The sequence below is a fragment of the Aplidium turbinatum genome, chromosome 3, assembly GCF_918807975.1.
Source record: "Aplidium turbinatum chromosome 3, kaAplTurb1.1, whole genome shotgun sequence".
Taxonomy (NCBI): domain Eukaryota; kingdom Metazoa; phylum Chordata; class Ascidiacea; order Aplousobranchia; family Polyclinidae; genus Aplidium; species Aplidium turbinatum.
In genome coordinates this window covers 1,545,845-1,570,423 of record NC_137474.1, presented here as the reverse complement: position 1 = coordinate 1,570,423, position 24,579 = coordinate 1,545,845, and the positions used below count along the sequence as shown (strand labels likewise).

At 38.2% G+C, this 24,579-nt stretch overlaps 1 protein-coding gene across 1 annotated transcript; it reads left to right on the top strand.

The window, feature by feature from the left end:
- The first annotated feature begins 1,258 nt into the window (after positions 1-1,258).
- On the top strand, positions 1,259-24,579 carry LOC145766964 (uncharacterized). Its single transcript, XM_082578685.1, has 24 exons — positions 1,259-2,251; positions 2,473-2,646; positions 4,137-4,336; positions 5,980-6,293; positions 6,767-6,901; positions 7,443-7,637; positions 8,707-8,994; positions 9,360-9,508; positions 10,207-11,128; positions 11,672-11,763; positions 13,814-13,902; positions 15,950-16,007; positions 16,621-16,845; positions 17,549-17,715; positions 18,514-18,626; positions 19,173-19,360; positions 19,458-19,576; positions 19,757-19,876; positions 20,397-20,859; positions 21,210-21,500; positions 21,669-21,863; positions 22,624-22,744; positions 23,202-23,357; positions 23,823-24,579. The coding sequence occupies exons 1-24, from the start codon at positions 1,470-1,472 to the stop codon at positions 23,985-23,987; spliced, it is 5,721 nt and encodes a 1,906-aa protein (XP_082434811.1). The 5' UTR covers positions 1,259-1,469; the 3' UTR covers positions 23,988-24,579.

Here is a 24,579-nt window from a genome sequence, read left to right as displayed (position 1 = left end):
CTAAAAGGGGAGATAGAGGCGATGCCCCCCTCCCCCTAAAACAGAGAAAATTAACTTCCTTCACGGTGTAATTGCAAGGTCGTATTAATGTATGTAGAACTACACATCATTGCGTTTTGTTGAACCCCTCCCCCCTTCAGTCTACTTGCTGGATCCCCCTGCACCACTGCTACTTCTCCACCAAGTGTGTGCACTTGAAATGCTAAAACAAATGATTTCAGATCCGTCTTTTTGTTGCCTTGCCAGGTCAAAGCATTTTTTTTTTCAAAATAAAATTGAGATTGCCTGCTTTTTTTGAAGCAAGATAATTGTTTCACAATTTCAGAAATCGATGCTCTATTCTTTCATCCAGTGCACCTCGCGTATCCATTGGCTTAAAGTCCATGTTGTTGTGATATCACAAGTGTAATACGATGGTCCAGGCTCTTTTATCAATAAACGAGTCAAATGTATAAAATTTGGTTTCTCAAAGTGAAAAGTTGATATGCAACCACTAATAGTTGATAAGTCATTACAATGACGTCTTTTAACGTTTTTTTTCTTAGCGAAATAAAACAACCTTGCTTCCTGCAGTCCTAACAATATGTTTTCGTAAGAAATATTAAACCCGAGATCCATCAAAACGCAAGCTCCTGTCTAAACGTTCATAGCCGCATTAATCCTTGGCTATTATACGCGCTCGAATAAGAAAAACCATTAACATTCCATGACCTTGGCTCCGCTATACATATTTGGTAAATGCTCAAAAAGTAAGTTGAAATGTTCAGATTAAATTTCACAGTTTTCTTTTTTTACAAAAACACAACAGGTCAATATATGAGAGTCTCAAATGCATAGCTTCATAACATTTTGAGTAAATTTAAAATAGATTAAAAAATAAATTCTTTTGAGTTCAAAATTTTAGTCTATTATCATTTTCTCTGTTTTGCGAATCGTTGTTCAAACATAAGTTGTTTCAGTTTAGCATTGTGCGAAAACAATACTAGAATTAAAACTTAAAGAGAAAAATACTTTTGGCACTTGTTTAAATTTACTGTGCCAGAGTCAGAGTTATTTCTAAACGAGCCATCAGGCTGATTTTTTAAATTTTTCCTAGTTTTTCTAAAGGATAGCCTAAGGCTTATACTACTGCAATTATGTGTGCCAGCCAAATACACAGGTGGAATGCAAATGCGCACGGGAAACATGGTCAAATAGCAGAAGAATAGTAAAAAAGCCTTTACCAAAATAAATATGTTACAGGTTTACAAGGCCAAAGTTAAACTTTCGGTATTTGCTCACTTTCTAATGTATATTGGACATACCTAGCTTGATTGAACAGCTTAGATAAATACAAGAACGATTGGTGGTCCGGAAATTCTGAACATAGATTAAATATTTTCAGTATAAACAGAAATACACATTTTCATCGGAGCATGTCGCAATCTTGCAAGCGTTTGTGACACACTGTCGACGTGAGAAGAAGCTTTATGACGAACTATCGCATATCAATGAACAAGGAAAGCAGAACAATGGCCGCTTGTTCGAACAAAACAATCGCTTATCGTGCTTGGCTGGTGACGTTTTTCTTGTTATTATTAGCAGCAAATGTAATGCAGCAAACGTCAGCAGACAGATCTCATCATCCTCAAAGAGATCGATCGAGAAACAATTATTTTCTGTCAACTTCAGACAAACGGTCTCGGCGTCAGACAAACTCGCGCAATCCAATTCTAGCCTCCGCTTACGTTCCTGATAGTCTTGGCATCGCAAAACAAAGCTCGCGCGGAGGTCAAAGGTCACGTAGATGCTCGAAAAAGTGCAAGTGCTACCCAAACCACGAGGCACGTTGCTCGTTTCGTTTGTTGAAGACGATTCCATCAGGTTTACCAAGTGACCTACAAAGGCTTAATTTGGCCTACAACAAGTTCACCATACTCCCCCCCAATTCGTTCAGTGAAGTCGCTTTGTCGCTCAAGTTTTTATTTTTACAAAGTAACGCCATTCACTCATTGCCGGGGTCATTTAGTCACCTCGCTAAAGTAGAAGTGCTTCGTCTGAGTTGGAATAAATTGGCAGCTGTGCGAAAGATGACCTTTAGCGATCTAATAAGCTTGAAAAGACTGTACTTGGACAACAACAGATTAACTTTTATTCACCCTGAGTCTCTGCGGGGTCTCACTAATCTCAAATTACTGCAACTGGAAGGAAATCAACTCTCGCAAGTTCACAGGGACACTTTCGTTACGCTGCGCTTCAAGCAATACTTCAGGTTTGAATCGATTATTTTTGTTTAAATGTGACAAAAAATAACGATTTGTTTAGTCTTCATTATGGTTCGCGGTTGCTGTGACGGCATAAGTGAAAATCAAGTTAATGCTCCTTGAAAGAATTAACTCTTCACGGCAGAGAGAAGCATAAATTAATCCCATTTTTTTAATCGCCATGTCGAACTTGATGTTATTTTGCTCAAACTTGTCATTTATTATTCAGCTTTTCCCACATTCAGTATTTGTATTTGTCGAACAACCAATTTCGCGTTCTGCCACAAAGCCTGTTTTCTGGAATAAGCAGCTTACGTCACGTCTACTTCCATGGAAATCCTTGGGAATGCTCTTGCCATCTCCAATGGTTGCATCAGTGGATGCGAGAAAGTGGAAAATACAGGTAATTGTGGCCTGTTTGGTGCTGAGCTCTTCGCAAAGCATCGTTCAATTACGTTGTGTAGAAAGGAGCGTTCTTCTTGGCTGTCAGCACAAGGCTGAGTACTCGGTGGTTGATAGTCTGTAGCATGAATAAGTGGTGCGATACTGATGAGCCCAGCCTCATGGGCGAAACGACGATGTTTATCGCTGTCAATTCTTGCTACACTCGACTGCCTGGGAACATTTATTTATGTTGTTGATAAATTTCTTAGATTTATTAGACATTTTTTGAACAGACAGATAATAATTGAAGACAAGTTAATGAGATTGAATAACAATGACATCATACAAGCAATACAATAACCTTATGAAATCAAACTTTTTCGGCAAAACTCCATGCCCTCATCAGGAAAATAGTCTAACACATCTGCACAAAAATAACTGTAAGGCTGAGTACAAAAAAACGATGCCAAAGGTTCTCATTGAGCCTTCGGCACTAACGTGGCCAGTTCATTACACCCATTACACATTACACCCTGGGTAGAGATGAGCGCTGTTTTTCAACAACCAGCATAGGCCGGGAGTCGAACCAGGATTGCATGATCAGAAAGCGAGCGCCTTATCCACTGCGCCATCCCATAGCAATTATTTAAGTTTCACAATTTATCGCGTGTCAGGCATGAAGTATTAGAAGTTTATTTTTACATGATAAATTTAGACCTGCAAACATTGAAGTGCTTCCTTGAATGTTTTCATTAAAGTTACTTTAAGCAACGCAATATCGACGTAAAACCGTTTCAAATAGTTTTCAAAATTTGATTAATAATAATATTAATATTAGATAGTGAAAGTACATGTTTTGAAATCATGTCACTCCACTAGGGAATTGCTACGACAAAACCGGTTCCTTCTCGTGCAAAGAGTTCGATTAAGTTTAATTGCTTTCAATTGCGTTAATCTAACCCGACTTGTCGCCGCTGTCTCAAGGGTGACAAAAGGTATAGCGCCCTTCGATCCTTAAACTGGGTAAGAAAACGGCTCATACGAAGATGGCGTTACCTTCTCTTGGACTACTATTTGTGACTAGGAATCACAACATCACCTATCACTCCGTTGTTCGAGATGTGGACCTTTCAGACTCCAATCATGAGATATGGAACTCCTTGCAACAATTCTTATTGCTGCTCATAGGCAAGAGCAAGCCTCATTAACTCCCCGCCAGCTTTTTTATGTCTGTGTGCTGTACGTGGATATACGTGCCAAGCGAATTACAACTTCATTATTTGCACTTGCATTTTATTGGGCAAAGAATAATGGTTCTGCACAAAAGAATTTAATCTCTCACTGAATACAACTCTAAAGAATTGGCTACAATTTGCCGACCATGAAGACTCTTTATTGACGCTATATTACAAACCAAATGGGTGCAAAGCAATTATCATTATTGTCTTGTTATACAGGCTGCAGTACAATATAAAAAAGTGACCTTATACCTTTCAACAATATTTTCAGATGCAAACAATCTGTTTTGAAAAGAGGTGCGCCTCCAAATTGCGCAGTGTGTGCCGATCCAGCGCTCATGCAAGGTGAAGTTGTGACGCATGTATCACATGACAGCATGACCTGTTCGTTGCCTCGTCTGATTGGTCGAGACGATGCTACGTCAACAGTGGCCTTCCCTGACGATCCGAGCCTTATGGAGATTCGGAATGGTAAGTTCCAACCTTTGGCTCGATAGATTGATTCATATCTGCATATGCGAGGCACTTTCATCTATTTGTAAGCTTTTTACTGTTATGACATCACAAATGCGCTTCGATGATAGTCAAATCAACAACTTTACAAGCGTCAGGTTAAGCTTAAAATTATTTTCGTACATGAGTTCAAATAATATAATCGAGAATAGCTTATGTGATCTCTTTCAGAAGCTTGTTTGTTTAAAAAGCGTTGCTCAGCTCATTACTAAGCTGAGCAATGCTCATTGAAAATCATTGCATTGCTGCTGGTTCTACTTTTCTTCCTCTGTGGCAGGAATAGCTCGTTTGAAAATGTCGAAACAAAATACTATTTTTGAAATACATTAATTTTTTCACCATGTTTCTGATATGGTTTCTATTTACACTTGCACAGTATAGTACTGGACTTCAAGGAAATGCGGTTGCGGCACTTTTTACACAAAATGCGTTCTTAAACAAATTTTTCTACTTACTTCGAAAACAAAACTAAAAGTTAATTTAATGCATAAAATTGAAAAAGTTTTCTTGTTTTTTCTGCACCATACTTGTGGTTTGGCAACTTTAGAGGGTTTTATCACCATTGTCATGCACAGCGCCCAGGAGCATAGTTTGCACTGTGGATGTGGCGCTGTACAAATGTTATTATTATTATATTTGTGACATCAGCGGACGTATAACACAAAGGAGGAAATCTTTTATTTCATAAAATAACACACTTTTAGTGATTTGAGAGATAACTTGGGATTTGGCCTTATTGCGTCAGCAGATGTTCAGTGCAATAGATTTCCTTCCCCCTTTCATTTGGCACCTGCATGTAGATTATGTTTGTTTAAGTCTGCCTGCACCTAATCCGACCACCCAGGCTCTTCATCCTGACCGCGATTTTGTCTATCCGATTATTAGTGACGTCACAATGAAGCGTGCACTTGTCGCTCTAAGGTTATTTGACCACAAGCTTCTAATGCGCCAAGTAATGAGCGCGTTTTGTCGATACTCGCAGGAAGATTCGAAACCCATTCAGATCACACAGCCATGTCTTGAAAAAAAAAAATCGATTTTTTTTTGTTTTAAAGATGGACAAAAAGTGAATAATAAAGTTAACTTCTTTGTCTTCCGTTCAGTAAACCCTGATAGGATTAAAAATGAATTGAAAGAGGAGGAATAGTTACTTACTAAGTCAACATTAATTAATTTCTAGTATAAATACTTCATTATTTTTAGGTTTATTTCATTCAGACGATAGCTCCTGAAGAGAGTCAGACGAAAATCTGCAGCTTCGAGCTATGTGCAGCCTTCTGCTCGCAATCTTCAAGTTTTGTTCCGCCAATCAACTTTTTAATTTTTCATCTGAGCGATAATTTTGAAATAGACTCAGGAGCGGATTTAGCAAGTAGCCTTGAGAGAGGGGGAAGCGATTTCAATAAAAACACAATAATGGGTCGGGCTACATTAATCTGACCTTGCAAGTACACCGTGAATAAAGTTAATGTCCAGTGTTTTAGAGGAGGTGAACGCCCCGATTGCCCCTGGATCCACTGTCTGGATCCACTACCAATGAACGCACGTGGTGACATAACAAAACGAATGAAGCGATTCGAAACAAAATTGTTTTGTTTCAGAGGAAATGCTGTTCCAGTATGGGGCTAAACTGAGGCCGAGTTTCACCTTGAGAATGGATGGCCGCACCGGGTCACTTGTCTTGATGCATTGCAACGCGACACACGAACCGGTGACGTCAGTGACCGCAAACAATGACGTCACTGTGACGTACATCGGCAACCTTGAACTGGTGATGCATTGCATGGTGGAATATCCGAGAGAACAAAATCGCTTGGAGCAAATTTTTCATCCGTATCTTAACTCTGCTCTTAGCTTTGCAACCCACAATAAGCAAAATCTGGACAATGGGTCTGTGGTCAGTTACACTGTGAAGGTGAGATTTGAAAGGGTCAGCAGTGCAGAAGTTACTGGATGTTTTTATTTTTGATTTGCACGAAGTATTTGCATGGAAATGAAACTTCCTATTTTCAGAATTACTGATTTGATAAATTTGGGTAATTTTTATTTTGCATTGAAGATGAGTTGTGTTAATATAATCAACTTCGACTTCTTAATCCTGTTGGTAAATGAACATCACTCGTATATTGAAACACACGGCTTTGGAATGCGTCACAGATAAAGACTTTTTAAAAATGGTACTGAATCTAATTTCTGCCTGGTACTGAGGCACTGTGCAATAGAATGGATTCCGGTAATAATGTGCTCGGTTACGCCTCTATACGACTGCATTAGCACTGTCTGCTTTGTAAAGCGCTGAGGAGCAATGCATTCTGCGGTGGATACAGTGCTATATAAAAACAAACATTATTATTATTATTACTTTTGAATTTTGAGTTGCTTTTTCAGTTGCAAAACGAACCACTAACGGCGCTCCCGAGCCCTGGTTTAAGGCTCGAAAGTGCAGCTTTGCTGAACAGCTTCGATGTCTTCAAAACTGAACGCTCAACTATGACCTTATTTGGGCATCAGTTTCGGCCAGAGGTATTGCTCTTTGTGTAGACTCTTGTGCTTGGTTTAAGTGAACAGAAATACAATAATAAATAGCCCACAAGACCACCTTTTTCAATTTTTAAACCTCTATTTCAATCATTTACATTATTACAATTTTGTGCCGGTATAATCATCTTGATTGACAGATTGGTTTACGATTTAAGCCGTGACGTATCATCCTATTTGTTTTTAATCCGATAACACAAATTTCATTCTGTCGAGTTAACTTTATTTCTGCATTAAACTAGCCAGAAATTTGAGTCACAAATTTGAACTGTTCATGACTTTCTTAAGAATCAATCTTTGATTTTGTTGCTTTCAAATAGTTTAAGATTCATTGATTTTTCTATAATTATGGAATTTTGTAGATCTGCTACAAACCAAAGTAAATATTTCTGATATTAGGCATTTAAAGTTTTTATATATTAATATAGATAATTTGTATTGTTGTTATACTGATTGGTGTAAATGCCTACAATAGATGAATTGATTTACAGATGAATTGATTTAATAAATGGACTTGTTTTTATAGGAAGGAACTCTTGACTTGCTGTTCCAAGCTGCTGTTCCCTATCGCTTGAATAACGGTTCTCGTAAACGGGACTTTCCCTGGACTAAAGCTGTCGAGCCTTCATCTTTGAAGATGAAAACTTTCATAGCAATGGAAGGACAGATGGGCATGCTAAAATGCCGAGCGATTGGATTTCCGAAACCAAGATTATCTTGGGTAAAACCTCTAAACGGATATAAAAATATTATATTTGATCCGACAGTAGGCTAGTTTTGACTCTTTGCAACCGGTTATAGCCAGTTTCGAGCGAGTGTTTCTTCTTATGGGGTACAATAGCTGCATAAGCGGAAAAATGACTAGCGATTCTGGTAAACTGCATTTTCTATCACTGCGTCTGTTAATCTTGATCTTTTTTCAATTTCGTAGTGAATGCAAGATGGTGCAAATTGTTTGTAGGCAATTTAAGGCCACGACACTCTATCGAAAAAAGAGCAGATTACTAATAAAGATTTATTTCTATTCCGTTCTGCCAACTGACAGCATACAGCAGGCCACGCTATTAAGCTACAATGCAATTTTAGATTTAAAACAGTTGACCGCTGGAAGCAGCAAGAAACCACATTCATCGAATTAGTTATCTCCATTTGTTAGATACGTAACTAAGTGCCTTGACGCAATGACGTAGTTAAACAAAATATTTTTAAGAGAGCAAAAGCAATTGTTGGGAAGGGCGAATACTTTAATATTTAAAATAAAGAGCTTGTTTAAAAATGTATCCACTGCATGCAGCCAAACATTTACAAAAAGTCATTCAAAATGTAATACAATGTCACTTAAACGTAGTAATAGCATTAAAAACTCATTCTTGTGGGAGGGCAAAATAAAATTTTAGGGGGGCAATTGCTTTTCAAAGCTCTCTTGTGGCTGTGTCTCTGCTTTTCCAAGACACAGCTGCATGATCTTAAACGATATTAGGCGGAAGTGTTTTTAAAAGTCGTCCAGTTTTGTTTTCATCACTCGGCCACTCCATTAACAATTGAGCAATTTCAAAATAGCGCTTTGTGCATTTTATAATAATGCGCATTGTTTGAGAAGGACACTGCGTTAAAATTCAGAGCTAAGTTGTGAGAAGAGCTACAGTACGTCAGAAAAACTAAAAAACTCTTATTTCTGTCAAATTTTGACAAATAGAACGTCGATCTTATGAAATTCACAATGCATTGTGTGTTGTTCTATCTACTGTACACTGCAGTCCTTTAGGTTTAATTGCCTTCTTTCGTCACAGATACTGACAAATGGAGCGCTTCTTCGGCCAATGCGTCATCTCAAAAGATTTAAACTGAATCGAATTGGAAGGTTGATCATCCAGAATGTTGATTTGAAGGATGATGGAATTTATCGCTGCCTCTCGCAATCCTATCCATCAAGGGGTGAGGAATGGAAAGACATTTCGGAGGCAATTGGAGCTGTTCGTCTTGTTGTCATTCCCAACCTGAAAGGAAAGATCTCATCCAATGTAGATCACGTGACTATTAATGAAGGAGCTGATTGGTCGTCTTCGTGTGCAGCTCAGGTACGTCATAATGACGTGTTCGTGAATTCAACCAGATGTTCTGCTTGTTTCGGAAATCAAATCTTCGTCAATCAAGCCTTTGTGTCTCAATGACTTTTCTAATTTACAGCTATACAGTTTTTTAGCTGATTTTGTAACTTGAATTAACATCTTTATCAATAATCAGGGAGCATCTGTTTTTTAAAATATCCCCTCAGCACAAAGTACTGTAACAAAACTTTCTGGAGATCGTTGTCGAATTTGTAGTGATGTTCATCTAAAGTCGTTACTTTCTCTACAAAGCAGTGAAGCTCTTGAGCCAAGCACTGACTATTTTGGTTGAACTTTTAATTTAATCTTCAATTGTGTATCTGTTGTTCATCCAGGGAGTCCCATCACCAGTGGTAGCTTGGGCTACTCCAGATAATCAACTCATCTTCCTTGGGAAAAGAAACGTGGCAGCTGGAATTTCGATTAATCAAAATGGATCCATCCTCATTGAAAACACAAAAAGAGTTCAGCAAGGTCTTTATAGGTAAAAGGTCCAAATTTATAATTGTGGTAAACTTCAGGTTGTGCTCGGAATCAAATGGTCGGGGGTTCGAGACCCCATCGCTTTTTACCGTTTTGATAAACTCGCAAATATTTTTTTCGCAAATTTTCATATCCACAAAAACACAAATTAAAGCAACAAGAAAATTTGTTGCTGAATTGATTCATTGGGAGAAAGAATCAAACTTAGACCAAAAACTTTAATCAGACTCGTCAATCAAACAGCCGAACCCTCATGAATGCCAAGGCCGAGAAAGTTTCTTTGAAGCTTTATTGTGATAGTTTTGCATACTTGCAGCGGTTTTGAACTACAGTTGCAGGTCATGCCTCCATCGTTAAGTTTTGTGTTCTAGCTTAAAGTCAAGGAGGGTTATAACGAGTTAAGCAATTGAAAGAATCTATCAATCGAAAGCCGCTCCAAAGGCTATGTCATTGTTATATCACAAAAGGATTTATGACGTAATCGTAAGCTATTTCAGTGGTACAGTAGTTGAAAATATGTTTTATCGCTCCAGACACATGACAAACATAATATCATGGGACAAAATTTTCCTAATTATTTGCTTCTTGTTTGCATGAGCAGTAACATTTCAAAACTTTGTATAACATGAACAAAATCTAGATTTTTATTCATGGAAACGCTTTGAAAAGTCAGCGGTTAAGTTGTTTAATTATTTTCAGATGTTTTGCCGCAAACCGTGTCGGAGTGACAAGTTATTCTGTGTATCTTAATATTACTGAAGCTGGACCACCTCAAGGAACCCTGCATGCAGATAACATCATCGTTTCATCTACAGCTGCGTATTTTTTAAACATTCCAAGTTCAACGTTAGTTGGCACAGCTCTGATGAATACTGGGAACGCAGCTGCCAGTGCAAAAACTAAACTAAAACCATCAAGTGTGACATCAACAACACTGCTTGTTGCGTCAGAAAGATCAATAGTCGACTCTACAGCAACAACGTTGCAACAATCTCAATCAAGAAGTTCAACAACATTAGAATCTGCAACAACGTCATCAGTCACAACAACAATGATGGTAACATCGCCATCAGAATCAACAAGTAAAGAAGCAGTTGAACCAACAAATGAAGAAATTGTTGAATCAACAGATGAAGAAAAAATTGAGTCAAAAAATGAAGGAATAGGTGAAACTACACCTGGAATAGCAGACAAGATGACGGGTACAGTAACAGAGCAAGCAACAATTGATACAGGAAATAAAACATCAAGGAAAACAACAAGTGAATTCACAGTTGATACAATTCACAAGGAAGTAGAAGAAAAAACGAATTCAACGCAGGAATCAACAGAAACAACACATAAAATGTCAACAGAAACTAATTCTAATGTAATCAATAGGACTTTATCAGTTGAAACATCTGTAACACCGCTTGCTGTGTTGTCGTCGGAACCAGTTACATTGCAGAAAGACCTTAATGAAGAGAGTTTGAGCCAATTTAAAAACGATATTGCTGCATCTAAAGATGATAAAGTGTCTGATACATCACAACATGCAAAACGGAGCCAGTCGGTAGATAGAAAAGGACTTTCTGGATTACGGGAATCATCAACTGTTCTTGATTCTGAAGCAAATTCAAAGGTAAAAAAAGTAATGTTTTCATACAATTGTAGTTGACAACTTGTTCACAGCGCCATGCACTATTTCAACGGTTTCCAAACCTTTTCGGTACTTGGCCAAATTCCATTTTATCAGCATCAGCGGTCGCCTACTTTACGTATTGAAAATGCAACGCGCACAACATAAGTCACGTTTATATATTCACACTGTATTTTCTTTATTCAATAGCATAACATTTTTAATGTAGCTGATGGAACTGTTTCTGTTGCTGCGTGGTACTCAGTTGTAATATTTAGTTCCGTGCCCGATCTTGCGATGCGGAGAGTATTGTGCAGCTGTGCGCGATAAGCATATCCGTGACAGTTGCGTCTAGCGCATCCATTATGACATCCTAAGGACTCAATTTGGTCAAATTAGGAATTAAAAAAATTTTCAGCCTTGAATCCTTTAAATTTTGAGTTGGCTCTTTGACCAGCTCATTCTATTTCGGGCTCTATGCTTGTTACAAGTAATTTATGTTTTGTAAAAACTTGGTTAAACAATTAAGATTTATTTTAAGTACAGAATACTTCTACAACAACATCAGACGCATCTTCTGAAGCGACATCTTCTGACAAGCAAAACGTGGTCAACAACAATAAGGAACAATCTGATAGGTAATTATAACTGTCACGTCCCTAAGGGATGTCACAGTCCCTAAGGTGTCCTAATTTTACTGTAGCCTGCACAGTGCAGGTCTCTCAAACCCTGCAGTAGAGACTGTGTATGTTCTAGAGCCAGATTAGGCTCTTTAAAGTAGAGACCAAACGCTTACAAAATTTAAAGTCCCCTGGCAGTTTTTATGAAATTTATAAGATCACGTAAATAACACAGACAATATGTTCTATGCATATTGCGTTGCCTTCTGCGTGTAATTGTTTCTACAAACCATATTTTACTTCTTAATAATTAAACCTATTTTAGTGATAAATATTTCTGTGAAGCTACTGAGATTGAACACACTTGAGATTGAACACCTTTGCTTGATTCCTTAAGCGCTCTCATGGTTTACGTTTTCAGCTGATACACCCCGATAACTTAGTTGGTTAGAGCGTACTTCGTTAACGAAGAAGCTTCAAGATCAAGCAGCTGTGGTTCGATTCTCGGGGTGTGCGCTTGAGCAACGCATTTTAGGGACTGCTCTCCATTCAGTGGCACATAATGGATGGAATAATTCCATGGTAACAAAACTTCAACAATCGGAAAACTTCACTCTGTCAATCTCGGTAAACCGCCCTGCGTCAAAAGCCTCTACAAGTATGCGAAACTACCAGGAATAACCGATCAAGGCTTTGTCAGTCCGAGGATAAAAATTCAACACCAAACCAACCAACCACCTCAGTGGACCTTTCAAACACGAACAATAAACATAGTAAATACTTGATCGTACAAACAAATAATGTAATTGTTATTTCGAAAGTAAACTCAACCTTTCTGCAGTGACAATGAAGTTTTATAGTTCAATATTTTCTGCTGTGTCTAAGTTTTAAGTTGGCACCAAACACTTGAGCAGGGTGCACTTGCTAGCTACTGTTCAAGCATTTTCTGTCTCAAATTTCTAAAATGATATGTTTCTATAGAGAAATACCAGTAAAATTTATACGAAAAATTATATAACAATCATATCATGATATAAAATTATCTTGCTTAAACCTTAAACCAAGCCAGGAAGAGTTCTCCTTTTTTGCCCAAGAGTCAGAAAATAAGTTCTTTCCTGGAATATTTACAACTTAAAAGTTGATAAATCATATATTACCTTACTGGAACGTGCAAGTTTTATTCCCCCTCCAAGGAATAGATGACAGCACGTGACAACTAAACATATTTCCTCTGGCAACAGAACAATTGAAGAATCGCGTGCTTGCTTCGATAGAAAGAGCACGCAGCTGCAACCACGCGACACCACAATTAATCGCACCTATTTATAGCTGCTGCCAGACCATTATATCGTTATAATAGGAAGAGTGACAAGTCAAGTATATTGTCAAACAAACACGCTAACCATAAAATTAATTGTGACCCGGTAGCAAGTAAATCTTTGAATCTCAAATCAAGATACATTTAAGAAAAACGCGCTATATTCAAATAATGTGATTTGTTTAGTTCCCGGGCATATTGGAAAGGTTATAGCAGGCCTTAAAATCATCCGGGCCCAGGTTCAAAAGTACCCCCTGGACCCCCTGTCAACGCTACTGACTGCAACTGCGACAAAGCTTCAACCCCGTTTTTAGAGATTAAGATAGCTAAAAAAATGTAAAAAATATGTTTTTAAATTGTTGTGTTTTTGATCTGACCTACATTACGTACAAACAAAATTAAGCAGCAACACGGGAATTTTTATGCGCAAAAGAAAAAATACGAACGTTTTCGGCTACACATCATTCAGTTTATCTCAAACTTTTAAAAAACAATACACAGTTTGAAGACACCTAATTCCACACCCATTGAGCGCGCGTCGCTATGTTTGGACGACACTCTGCTTGAAGATGAGCTTACAGAGTGACTTCCCTCCCTGTCTATCCACTTAATACAAATATTCTCCAACTTCCAAGTTCATGTAATATGCATGCACAAGCTACACATACAATGACTTTTTGGAACATGTTACACGTTTATTGACTTGTAAATTGGTGTTTGTGTTATTTCCATTTTAATTTTTTTTTATAGAAAAATTTCACAAAAAGACAAATATTCAACAAGCGATGACGTCAAATCTCGTCCAGTGAGTTCAGTTTCACCAGCAAATGTTTTGGAAGGTATTATTATTATTATTATTGTAAACTTTTGTTATTGCTATTAAGTTATTAGTTATTTTTCAACTTAGTGGTTCTTTTACAACTTGGAAGTAGCCTACATGTAAGTCAGCTTCCACCATAACTGAAAAAAACTTTGAAAAAAAAAGATGTAGAACAAGTTGATTAAATCAACTTGTTCAATTCTAATCAGTTCAACTCAGAGTTTAATTCAATTACAACAAGCGCCAGATGCTCGGAATTGTGACATAAATTCAATGCAAATCCAAGGGAAAACGGACATGAATGCTTGCAAGTTATTCTGTATTGGAATCATCTTCAGCCAAAACAAAGACGTCTGCAGACGTTGAAATAATGTAAAAAGCGACTCATTTGCTGTTTAGGATAAATTAGTTTCTACGTTGATTTACAGAATTTAAATGAATGCAAAAAACGGACTTACTTGCAGACTGGCTTCTTGTAGTGACTTCGCATTTTTATCAACTTTTACCAAAAGAAATTAAATTTGTTTGAAATGTTGATTTGAAGAGATAAGTTGAAACTTTACTATCTTAATCCATCTGCATCCTATAACAGGTTTGCAGGATCGGTTTGTCTTGCAGGAAAGTGTTTTGTTATCAGTTGCTTGAAAAGGATATAAGTTCAGTGTTAGCTTTATCTGCGCTACTGTCAGCAATTACATGAGCAATCAAAATTCTTGGCAGTACACATGTGAGATTGCAAATGCCAAAATAAAAACAAAATATCAACAAAAGTGCTTGTACTAAAAAAAAGCTCTTTTATACAATCGCGTATAAGTCAACGTTGCCATTGATGAGATAGACGAGCTAAAGAAAGCAGGTAGATTGAACTTTATTGAAGGAGTTGAGTTTTTTTCTTAATTCCAGTTTGAAACCAGGTCAATTCCAACCCAGACAGCAAATCAGTCGTTTTTATGTCTGCAGACGTTGCATCTATGCAAAAGGGTCTGATTTTCTGGCGGGAAACCTTTTTATATTTGAGCAGCAATGTCTGTAACCAAAGTTGAAAATTTTTTTTTTCTTGAATAAGCGTTAGTGACTAACTGGTATGACGTCATGTGAGCGTATTGATCATAACCTTATGATTGTCTATTTCTAGGTGGCAGTAAAACGCTTGTGTATAACCGCATTAAGGAAAGGGCTTTTTTCAATCACTAATTTCCACTTTCAGTTTCAGTCTGACTAGACATACCACATACCTTCACGTTTTGTTTTGAGATTTTTGTGAAAAAGTTTAAAAAAAGCAGAGCCCAACATGTAGATAGCCTGCTGAACTCGTGTGTCGACATTTTGGGCTAATTATTATTTGATTTGATTGACCAAGTGTTCCAACCACTTTGTTCCTAAGTTTGAAAAACATCTCGTAAGAGTTTGAGAGAATCACATGCCATAAGAGAAGCTAATGCGCCAATAATGTTGGAGATTGTCTATTCTATAAACCTTTTAAAGTTCTTAAAACAATAAAAAGCCATTAAAAGTCTGCACATGCCTTCAGCCGATGCAGGCTGAAAGGATCGATGCGTTTTCAAGGAAAGTAAATGGATTAAAAGTAAATGTCAAGCTTTGGATAACCATCAGAGACTATTGAGCTTAGGATGATGCTGACATGCAGCTTAAAAGATTGATATCAAATTGATTTTTCTGAAGCTGTAATGACTTGGATAATAATGAAACTTTCCAGAAAAGCTCGCAGATGAAATTTAAAAATGCAATATATTGCAGGATAGTTCAGTTTGTTATAAAGCTCATTCAAGATTAGGCTTGTAACAAGTTTTATTTATTTATTATTTTTTAGCCTTTATTGTTAGGGTGAGAGAGGATTTGCAATAAATTAATTTAAAATTGTTTTAATTCGCATTGTGATGCAATAGGCCAGTTTGTGAAACATTTAGAACTGTAGACGTCTTTCTTGCAGCGTATTGTGTCTAACTTACATCAACGATTTCATCTCCAGTGTAAAATGTTTTAGAAAATGTGGCCAATATCTTTGTTAGGTTATCTTGTATTATTTGCTAATGTCTTTGGTTTAGGAAGATCACAAGGAACAGGAAGGTTGACTGGAAGCAGTGGGAGCACAAACCGACAGAGGTTGGGAGTCGTTGTTGGTTTTAGCGATAATGCTCTTCCTTTGTTATATTTGTATCTAAGTTCATCCTGTCCTAGTTGGCATGACAACGAATCGTCTGCTCAATATTAACCACGATAACTGATCCTTGTAAACCTCTCATTGTTCCGGTATGATGAGGACTTTTTCCCTTTGAAACATAGTGCGGAAAGATACTCAAAAGAAGAACAATATTAAGTCTACGTTGTGATCAAAATCATTGCGCTAGCGTTGTTTAAATAAGTTTCAAACAGAACAAAAGCTGAGACAATGAAACAACACCTCAGATTTAAGATGAAGCTTACTTTTATAGCATTGGTTAGCCGTTACTACAGGAAAATTCCAAAAAAAACACCAATCTTTGCTGTTGGTATTTGAGTCTGCATTTGATTATAGTTACTTTAGGCCATATTGCTTGGAACTTGCATCACTTTAGAGCACAATTTTGTGCGTGCGCTTGCAGTTGCATAACCGAGAACAGTTCAATGTTTGCTTGTTTGAATCCAGGTGTAAGCTGGTAAGCTGTTGCGGTTTAGCGAAAGCTCTAATAAACTTGAATTTGTCAACTTAGTGGAATTTTTATGCGTCGTGTTCCAGGTTGTACGTTCCAAAGCGGTCGCAGCGCATATACCGCGTCAACCACGATGATTCCCTGACAATAGAATGCCCGATGGAAGAAGAATCTGGAATAGTTTGGAAATATTACCCGCGTTCCAGATCCCAAGCTCGGAGACACAAGGGAAGCATAATCAGAGAATTTAACAAAGACAGTAACTTTCCTGATTTAGTTTTCAACAATACGAACACAATTTTTATTTCGCGGTAAGTCGCTGAGCGCTTGAAACAGATTTTATTTCGTCAAAACGAATTAAATTTTCCGTTAGGAAACTTTTTTCCAAACAGAATTATACCAAATTTTGTTATCAAATATTTTTTTTGAACTTTACCATATTTTTTGCTCTACTGCTGATAAGCTGAGTTCTTACTGTAGCAAGTATCGTTCTATGCAGTTATTATTTGTGCGTTGAAGTTATAAACAATTGAAAGACTACATGGAATTAGCAAGAGTTTTAAAAGTTTATTTTCAAACAAGTGTTTGTTGCATTGGTATGAATCAAACGCAATTTATACAATCAGAAAAGTGAAACAAAGTAAAAAAGGTCATGTGAGATACAAATGGTGACAGTTGTTCTACAAGCACAGAGGTTTTTAAACTTTTTAAGTTGAGTTCTCTTTTTCGGACGTTCCCACAGTAAAATCAATCTCATCTTCCATCAGTTTTTTTCAGATAAGATTTTGGAAGTTTATCACTTGGTTTGAATGTTTTTTCTGATTTAAGTTATTTCCTTTGGTAGATGAAATATACCTCTATGAGTTATATTAACGCCCTGTTTTGCACTAGCCCATAGGTGTCATCTGAAGGTGATTTTTGAACCGGCCCACTTTTGGTAACTTTACCTAATTTACCTGAACCGGCCCCTACGTGGCAACTTTCGTCTTCATCAACTTTTGTCACCATCCGCAGTGCAACCTCTTCCCACAATGGAACCTTTCTTTGCCGGAACTCCCGTCGGGATCTCTATAAAGCCCACGTCTTGGTTACCTGGCGACTGCCCCATTTCACAAAGCCCCATTACAGCGGGATGGTTGTAGAGTATGGTCAGTCCCTGAGGATACCATGCACGGCGAGAGGTAAGTTTAACTCCTCAATATGGGTGCAGTCGTTTTATGACGCAACAATGACAATATACACAATGACACATTGAGAAGGGAGAGACTATTTAAAACCATTATAAACTATTATATTTATTTATAAACTATTGTATTTATTTATAGTTATTATAATTATTACACTATACTATTTCTATTCATAAACTATTATACATAAAACCGTTATAAGCATTGTTCCGAGGAAGATATAGAAGCAGGAAGAGAATCCCATGTGGTTTGGCAGCGGTTGTCTTATAAAATAGAAACTCTTCCTGACCGCGACATTGAAAACATGCAACTTCTGTTGTAATGTGTGTCTATTGTAAACAAATAAAAAGTGCTTTGTCATTGTGACGTGCGATGTCTGGCTGATGTGCAGTGTGCACGCAATAAATGTTTTTAGATCGAAATTTCTAAATCTAAACCATCAAGCTGCGTTAGACCAGGGTTCGAACAATCGCGCTGTTATTGCGTCACAATCCTCTTTAGGTGGTGACGTCTGCGTAGCTGAGTGGTGGTGGCCCGGGTTTGTTGCTCAAAAAGACGTCAGTTCGACACCGCTCAAGAGCATGTAGCTGTATCTTTGGCAAGACACTTAAAGACATGCCTGAAGGTGGACACGAAGATTGGCTTCCTTGTCTTTCCATCCGCATAATTTAAATCATCAACTAACGACCGTAGTTGGAGAAATTACAAAAAATTATAGTTAGGTGTTGCTCGAATTTAGAAATAAAACCAAAAGATTTCCAAACACCAAATTATAATATTAATTTGTTTCAGGAATCCCAGCTCCAAACGTCACGTGGTCTTGGTCGACCCCTGAAACCTTGGCAACGGGTATTCCAACAACTCGAGTTTACACCGATCCGAACAACGTACTGCACGTTGACAATGTAAGTGGCTCATGTTTGCATGGGAAGTTGATTCTGCCGTCTCCTGAAGTCAAACGTAAACTGAAGAAGGCGAATTCAGTTTGAATTTTGTTGTTTTACATGGATTTAAAGCTAAATGACATATCTGCATATAGAAAGCCCGTTTTGTAGATAAAAAGAAACCGCGTCACGTCAATTCCACAAACTTATCTTTGATTGGAAGGATTACAGCCCACTGCTTGCATTCAATTCGTTAAATGATAACCAAGATAGGAAAGCTCCTAAACAGCTATTGCTTACTTTGCTGTTATGAGAATCAGAGACCAATTGAAATTGGAATCTAAAATTCTAAACATATTTTGCAAGGCCATGCTTTGTAGCCATAGAACAACATGGTTGTTCGCAGAACCACATGGGTGCTCACACAGTCACGTGGGTAACTGGGTATACACGCAATTACGTCGGTGTACACGCAGTCACGTGGGTGTACACGCAATCACGTCGGTGTACACGCAGTGACGTGATTGTTCACGCAGCATGTTCAAACTTGACATTTTCAATCAACAGATAACGCCTATGTACGGCATGACGTATACCTGCGTAGCCAGCAATGCGTTTGGAGGGGTCACCCACCACGTCGCTCTACGAGTCTCCTCATCTCCTCCAACAATAGGATCGCACGACACCTCGATTTCGTCCACACTCGGATCGCCCGCCACTTTGGATTGTGAGGCAATAGGGTTGCCATCGCCAACGTAAGAGTTTTTAAGAAAACATTTTTCTTAATTTGATGCAATGATCAATGTCATTTTGATACAAAAGTATCTGACCTATCATTCTGTTACGTCACAGGCATGAGTGGGTTTTACCGAGCGGTGCCAAACATGACTCAACAAATATCGACTCCTCAGATATGATGATCCTTCCAAACGGGAGCTTAGTGATCCATTCACTCACCCAGAATGACGATGGTAATCATGCGATTAAGGCAGGAGGCTATGGTTTATCGCAAAGTATCTTATCTACCGCTGTATAAATAAACAGTAAAGCGAATCACTGATAAACTCTACTTTTACTTCTGTCATCATCTGTATTGTTCTTCAAGTCCACACCTTCCTTAAACTACTTTCTTAATCTAAATCTTGCTGTAGGTACCTACAAATGCAAAGTGAGCAATCCTCTTGGAGAAGACAACATCAACATCCTATTGGACGTCCTACAGGATCCTATGACCAACCAACGACGAGAAGCAGCCATCACGGAACCTCCTGGTGAATATTCCAGAATGTTGGCTGTTTATTGTTTGCGTCACAAACAGATCACTATGACAACAAAGCGATCGGGATGAATAGACGATTTTACAATTGCGGTCTTTCATCAACGACTATAAATGTTTGGCCACTTCCAATCACCTTGCCAGAGCGCTCGAACTATAGAAGAAATGCGCACAGCAATGCGCACAGCAATGCGCACAGTAATGCGCAGAGCAACAGAATTACAGCATGTTGTCTTTTGCAGAGTGCTCTATTGGTGTAAGTCGAGCATATACGCACATGGCACATGCATAGCCTACACAGTTACACACATATGTAAATGCATTAACGCATACATATCCGCATTGATACGTACACACACACAGGCATATAGGCATACCATATTTGTGTTGCCCAAACCATTTTGATGTGAGGCAATCATAAACACCGGAATTTTTACATTGTTGCTACATTGTTTTCCTAAATTATTTTGCTTCTTTGTTGATGCTTGTTTCTAACATATTTGTTTTGGCTTCAGCAATAGAAACTGAAATGGAATTAACTACAACATCAACCAAAGCAACAACTACAACATCAACCAAAGCAACTACTACAACATTAACCAAAGCAACAACTACAACATCAACCAAAGCAGCAACTACAACATCTACCAAAGCAACTACTACAACATCAGCCAAAGCAGAAACTACAACATCAACCAAAGCAGAAACCACAACATCAACCAAAGCAGAAACCACAACATCAACCAAAGCAGCAACTACAACATCTACCAAAGCAACTACTACAACATCAGCCAAAGCAGCAACTACAACATCAACCAAAGCAGCAATCACAGCAGAGTTGCCAGCTCATAATAACCAACAACCAGATAATTTGATGAAAAAAACTTCCAAAATAGAAAGTTCTGGTAAGGAAACAATTGAGATTCCTGATCAAGATCAAGAAAAAGAAGAAAAGAAAAAATTTGTGAGAGACTACAGGTAAGGTCGATTGTTCGGTTTTTAATACATTTTGTTCATGGTGGTGAATTTGCTTGAAAATTGTCGTTTGGAAAATCCTGCAAAAGGCAGTGCACGCATTTTTAATGTTATGCTGTAAATTTTTGTGAAAAAATGCATTAAAAAAGCATTAGGCCTACCTGGAACAACATTAACATCACCACTGAGTTTTTCTGTTTTAAGATATTTTAATGATAACTATGACCGTTTAGTTATTGATGGGGACAAGTTGAAGATTACAAAAAAAGTTCACGGAAAGCTTACAAACTTACACATTTTCATTGATTTATTGTTGTGAGAACAGGAAATTTAACTTTTTAATGCACTGACAGAGTGAACAAATACGTCATGCATGACCGTACAGTCTACATGAACTGCCGTACCCACTTTCCATTGGACCCGACACTGCCTCAGCCAAAATCCCGGCGACTTCTCTCAAGAGGGTACCGGAATCCTTTTATAGCAAAGCGCTGGACGACGCCATCTGGTGAATCGGCTGCTTTTCCAACACCTATACCTAGCTGGCGCCACAGAGTGTACATCAACGGCACCCTTCGTATAGCCAACGTTATGATGCGGGATCGAGGGGAGTACACGTGCATTGCTGAAGACAGTCACAGAAGGTAATGTCTTATTTCTTTTATTTGCTAATAACCGTTTGTTTGTTTGATCATAAAACTGCACAAACAACACAATGCGTCATAATGAGAAAGTCTTTGTTACTCAGACTGACTCATTATCGGTAAATAAGTTTACAAAATACGTCACAAAGTGTCTCGTTTACTTTCCAGAAAGATACGAACCACAGTCAATCTGGTAATCAACACAGAGCTCCCGGCCCTGGATCAAGTAGCCCACGATTATGTAAGGGTGAACAGTGGAAGGCCGGCATGGGCCCCTTGTACGGCAAGTGGGTACCCCAAACCCCGCATCACCTGGACCGCACCAAATGGACGAACCTACGGACCAGGGGCTTATGGGACAGGGTAAAAAGAAGGTTTACATGTTTTTAAAGAAACCTTCATGTCTTGACAAAATGTGGCTTGCTAGAAGGTGAACGCTAAGATTTGAATCTTTTTAGACGTGCTTTTTCACAAATCTAAACTACCGCTGACATAAAAAAACATCTTATTCAAATGTTGTCTATCCATCTACTGCTCCTCGTGTATAAACTCACGAGCGGGTAGTCTATTGCTTATGTGCCATTACAACAGCGCTACGTATGATATCGTGTTGCCGCATGGATTGTGGTAAGAATTCACTCTACTCCATCTTAAGGAAAGCGAACATCTCATGCCCAGTTACAACCAGCAGTGACGAACCCAAGAAGGGAGATTGGGGTGATCACCCCTCTCTTCCTCCCCAATAAAAACACAGAAAAGTAACTTTATTCACGATGTATTTGAAAGGTCGGATTAATGTAGACCTACACCACCATGTTTTGTTAAAATCGCCCCTCTAAGGTTACTTTGTGGATCCAACCCTGGTTATGGCCAGTGTTGCCAAGTGACGATGGCGTCTGTCTGGTTAGTAGGAGGATTTTTTTATGCTGATTAACGCTAGTGTCTTGGCAGGGCATTTTAAAAGGGCTGACAAGAAGATCAACTGTCCTTTTTCTTTTTTTAAAGTGGCTGTGGCCAACACTCATGACATGGTTGAAATGGAAATTATTAAACTAATACATGACAATGATAACTTTGTGATGCAACAAGAATAACATCCAACATAAGATTCGTTTCATTGCAGCTTGAGAGTGCAGTCTAGTGGCCGATTGTTAGTGTACAGCGTGGACGAGAAGTCAGCGGGGACTTACACATGCACAGCTGCCAACGTGGCCGGGAGTGTTACTCGGGTTGTCTTGTTTAAGGTAATAACTTACACATTTATACATTTTCTATTAAAACGCGGTGGGATGGTGTAGTTTTTGTTTGTCATTTATGCTTCAAACTGGGTTCGAATTCTATATTAATCAGTTACCACACTGTTTAGCCTACTAAGCTCACCGTCCATCATACATTTTTGCTCCACAGTTCAACAAGAAATTGCTCTTCAACAAAACTTAAGGCGACAGAGAAAGATACCGGCCAGGCGGCCAATCAACTACCACATGATGCTGTGGTCTCAGTCTTCCTACAGAGACACTAAGTCTGATTCGTGCATTGGGTGCACCTCCATCTTTTTAGGAAAAATTATTCTTGTTTTATTTTCGTCGAGACACTTGGCTCGTTGGCTGTTATCAATCATAGAAGGTCTGGTCCACTAAACATCATAATTTATGAGTGTCACGTCACAAATGCATTATTTCTACGATTGTGATGTTGCAGGTGCGAAGTTTTGCTCCTAGAATCCGCGCCATTAGATCGATTACACAGCACGTCCGAGTGGGAGGTTCTGTGAAATTAACTTGTCCGGTAGTGGGCGTGCCAAAACCATACCAATACTGGACTTTGCCAAGAGGAAAGTCTATCAGCATGAATGAGGTAAAGGTTTGGAAAAGATAACTTGTATTGTATTAACAATATAAATGTAACACTTCAATACTCTGAATCGCAGTGAGGCAAATGACAGGGGGTGGGGTGAACGAAGCGAGCAAAAATGTAGAAAGTTTACGTGTTTTTTTAATTATTTTTTGGCAGCACGTGACTAAGTGCCCTCTGCTCCTCTGGATTCATGATCGCAATTGCTTTTACTGTAATCAATTTATTTTATGGCCAAGGACATACTTTCAACCAACTCACACTGTTGACCACCAATTTGATTGAGTATTTTAGCGGCCCGATAGCAACCTTTTCGCGACCCGGTGATTGGAGACCTCTGCTAAGTTTAAAATTAAATTTTCACATCTTTCGAAGTGTTATTAACCGGATATCGAATTTATTAAATATCCAGATAAACCCGTTTTCGAAATAGGACATGATCGCAACTTAGTCAACCCTATTTTTCAGGGGATTTTCGAGTCGGGATATTCTCGTTCGAAGCTCGCGATGCTGCCCACTGGTGCTCTGATGCTTAAACGAGCGACTCGGAAAGACGCGGGATATTATCACTGCCACGCGTCCAATAGAATGGGATCGGACACCAAAACTGTTAACTTGAAAGTGTATCGGTAACTTTTGGATGAAGGACACCTTCTCCTCCAACGCAACATGTTGAAAGGAATGTTTGACATTTTAGAGATTTTAAATACTTTCTACCGTTTTTACATATTAACATGTTGTTGCGAGGTGTTTTGGAGACTATAGACAAGACAATTCAAGTCAATTTGGTTTTGATTACTAAGTGTTCTAAGTACATTTTGTTGAAATTTTCAACTTGAATGCATTCTGTTGCATTTCGCTGGTCTTAAAGAGCTATGTTCACTCGCAATTTTCATTCTTTTTTTTCAATCTTTATAAGAAAGCTATAAAGTTCATTTTCTAAGTACATACTTTAGTTCAATGTGTTATCATCAATGCATATAAGTAAATACTGCAAGAAAGAAATGTATAAACTTCGGAGAATTCAAATGTTTTAAAGAAATTGTTAACATGCAATAAATTTTATAGTTTCAAGACTTTTAAAGTTGACTTCTTGATCATTTTATTGTATGTTTGGGCAAAGTTTAGTTTTGTGACGCGTTGATTTCCTTTTAAAATGTCACCACTTCTGTTATCCTCGCTCAACTAATGTTCGCCTTCATTAAACACCAATACACATAAATGA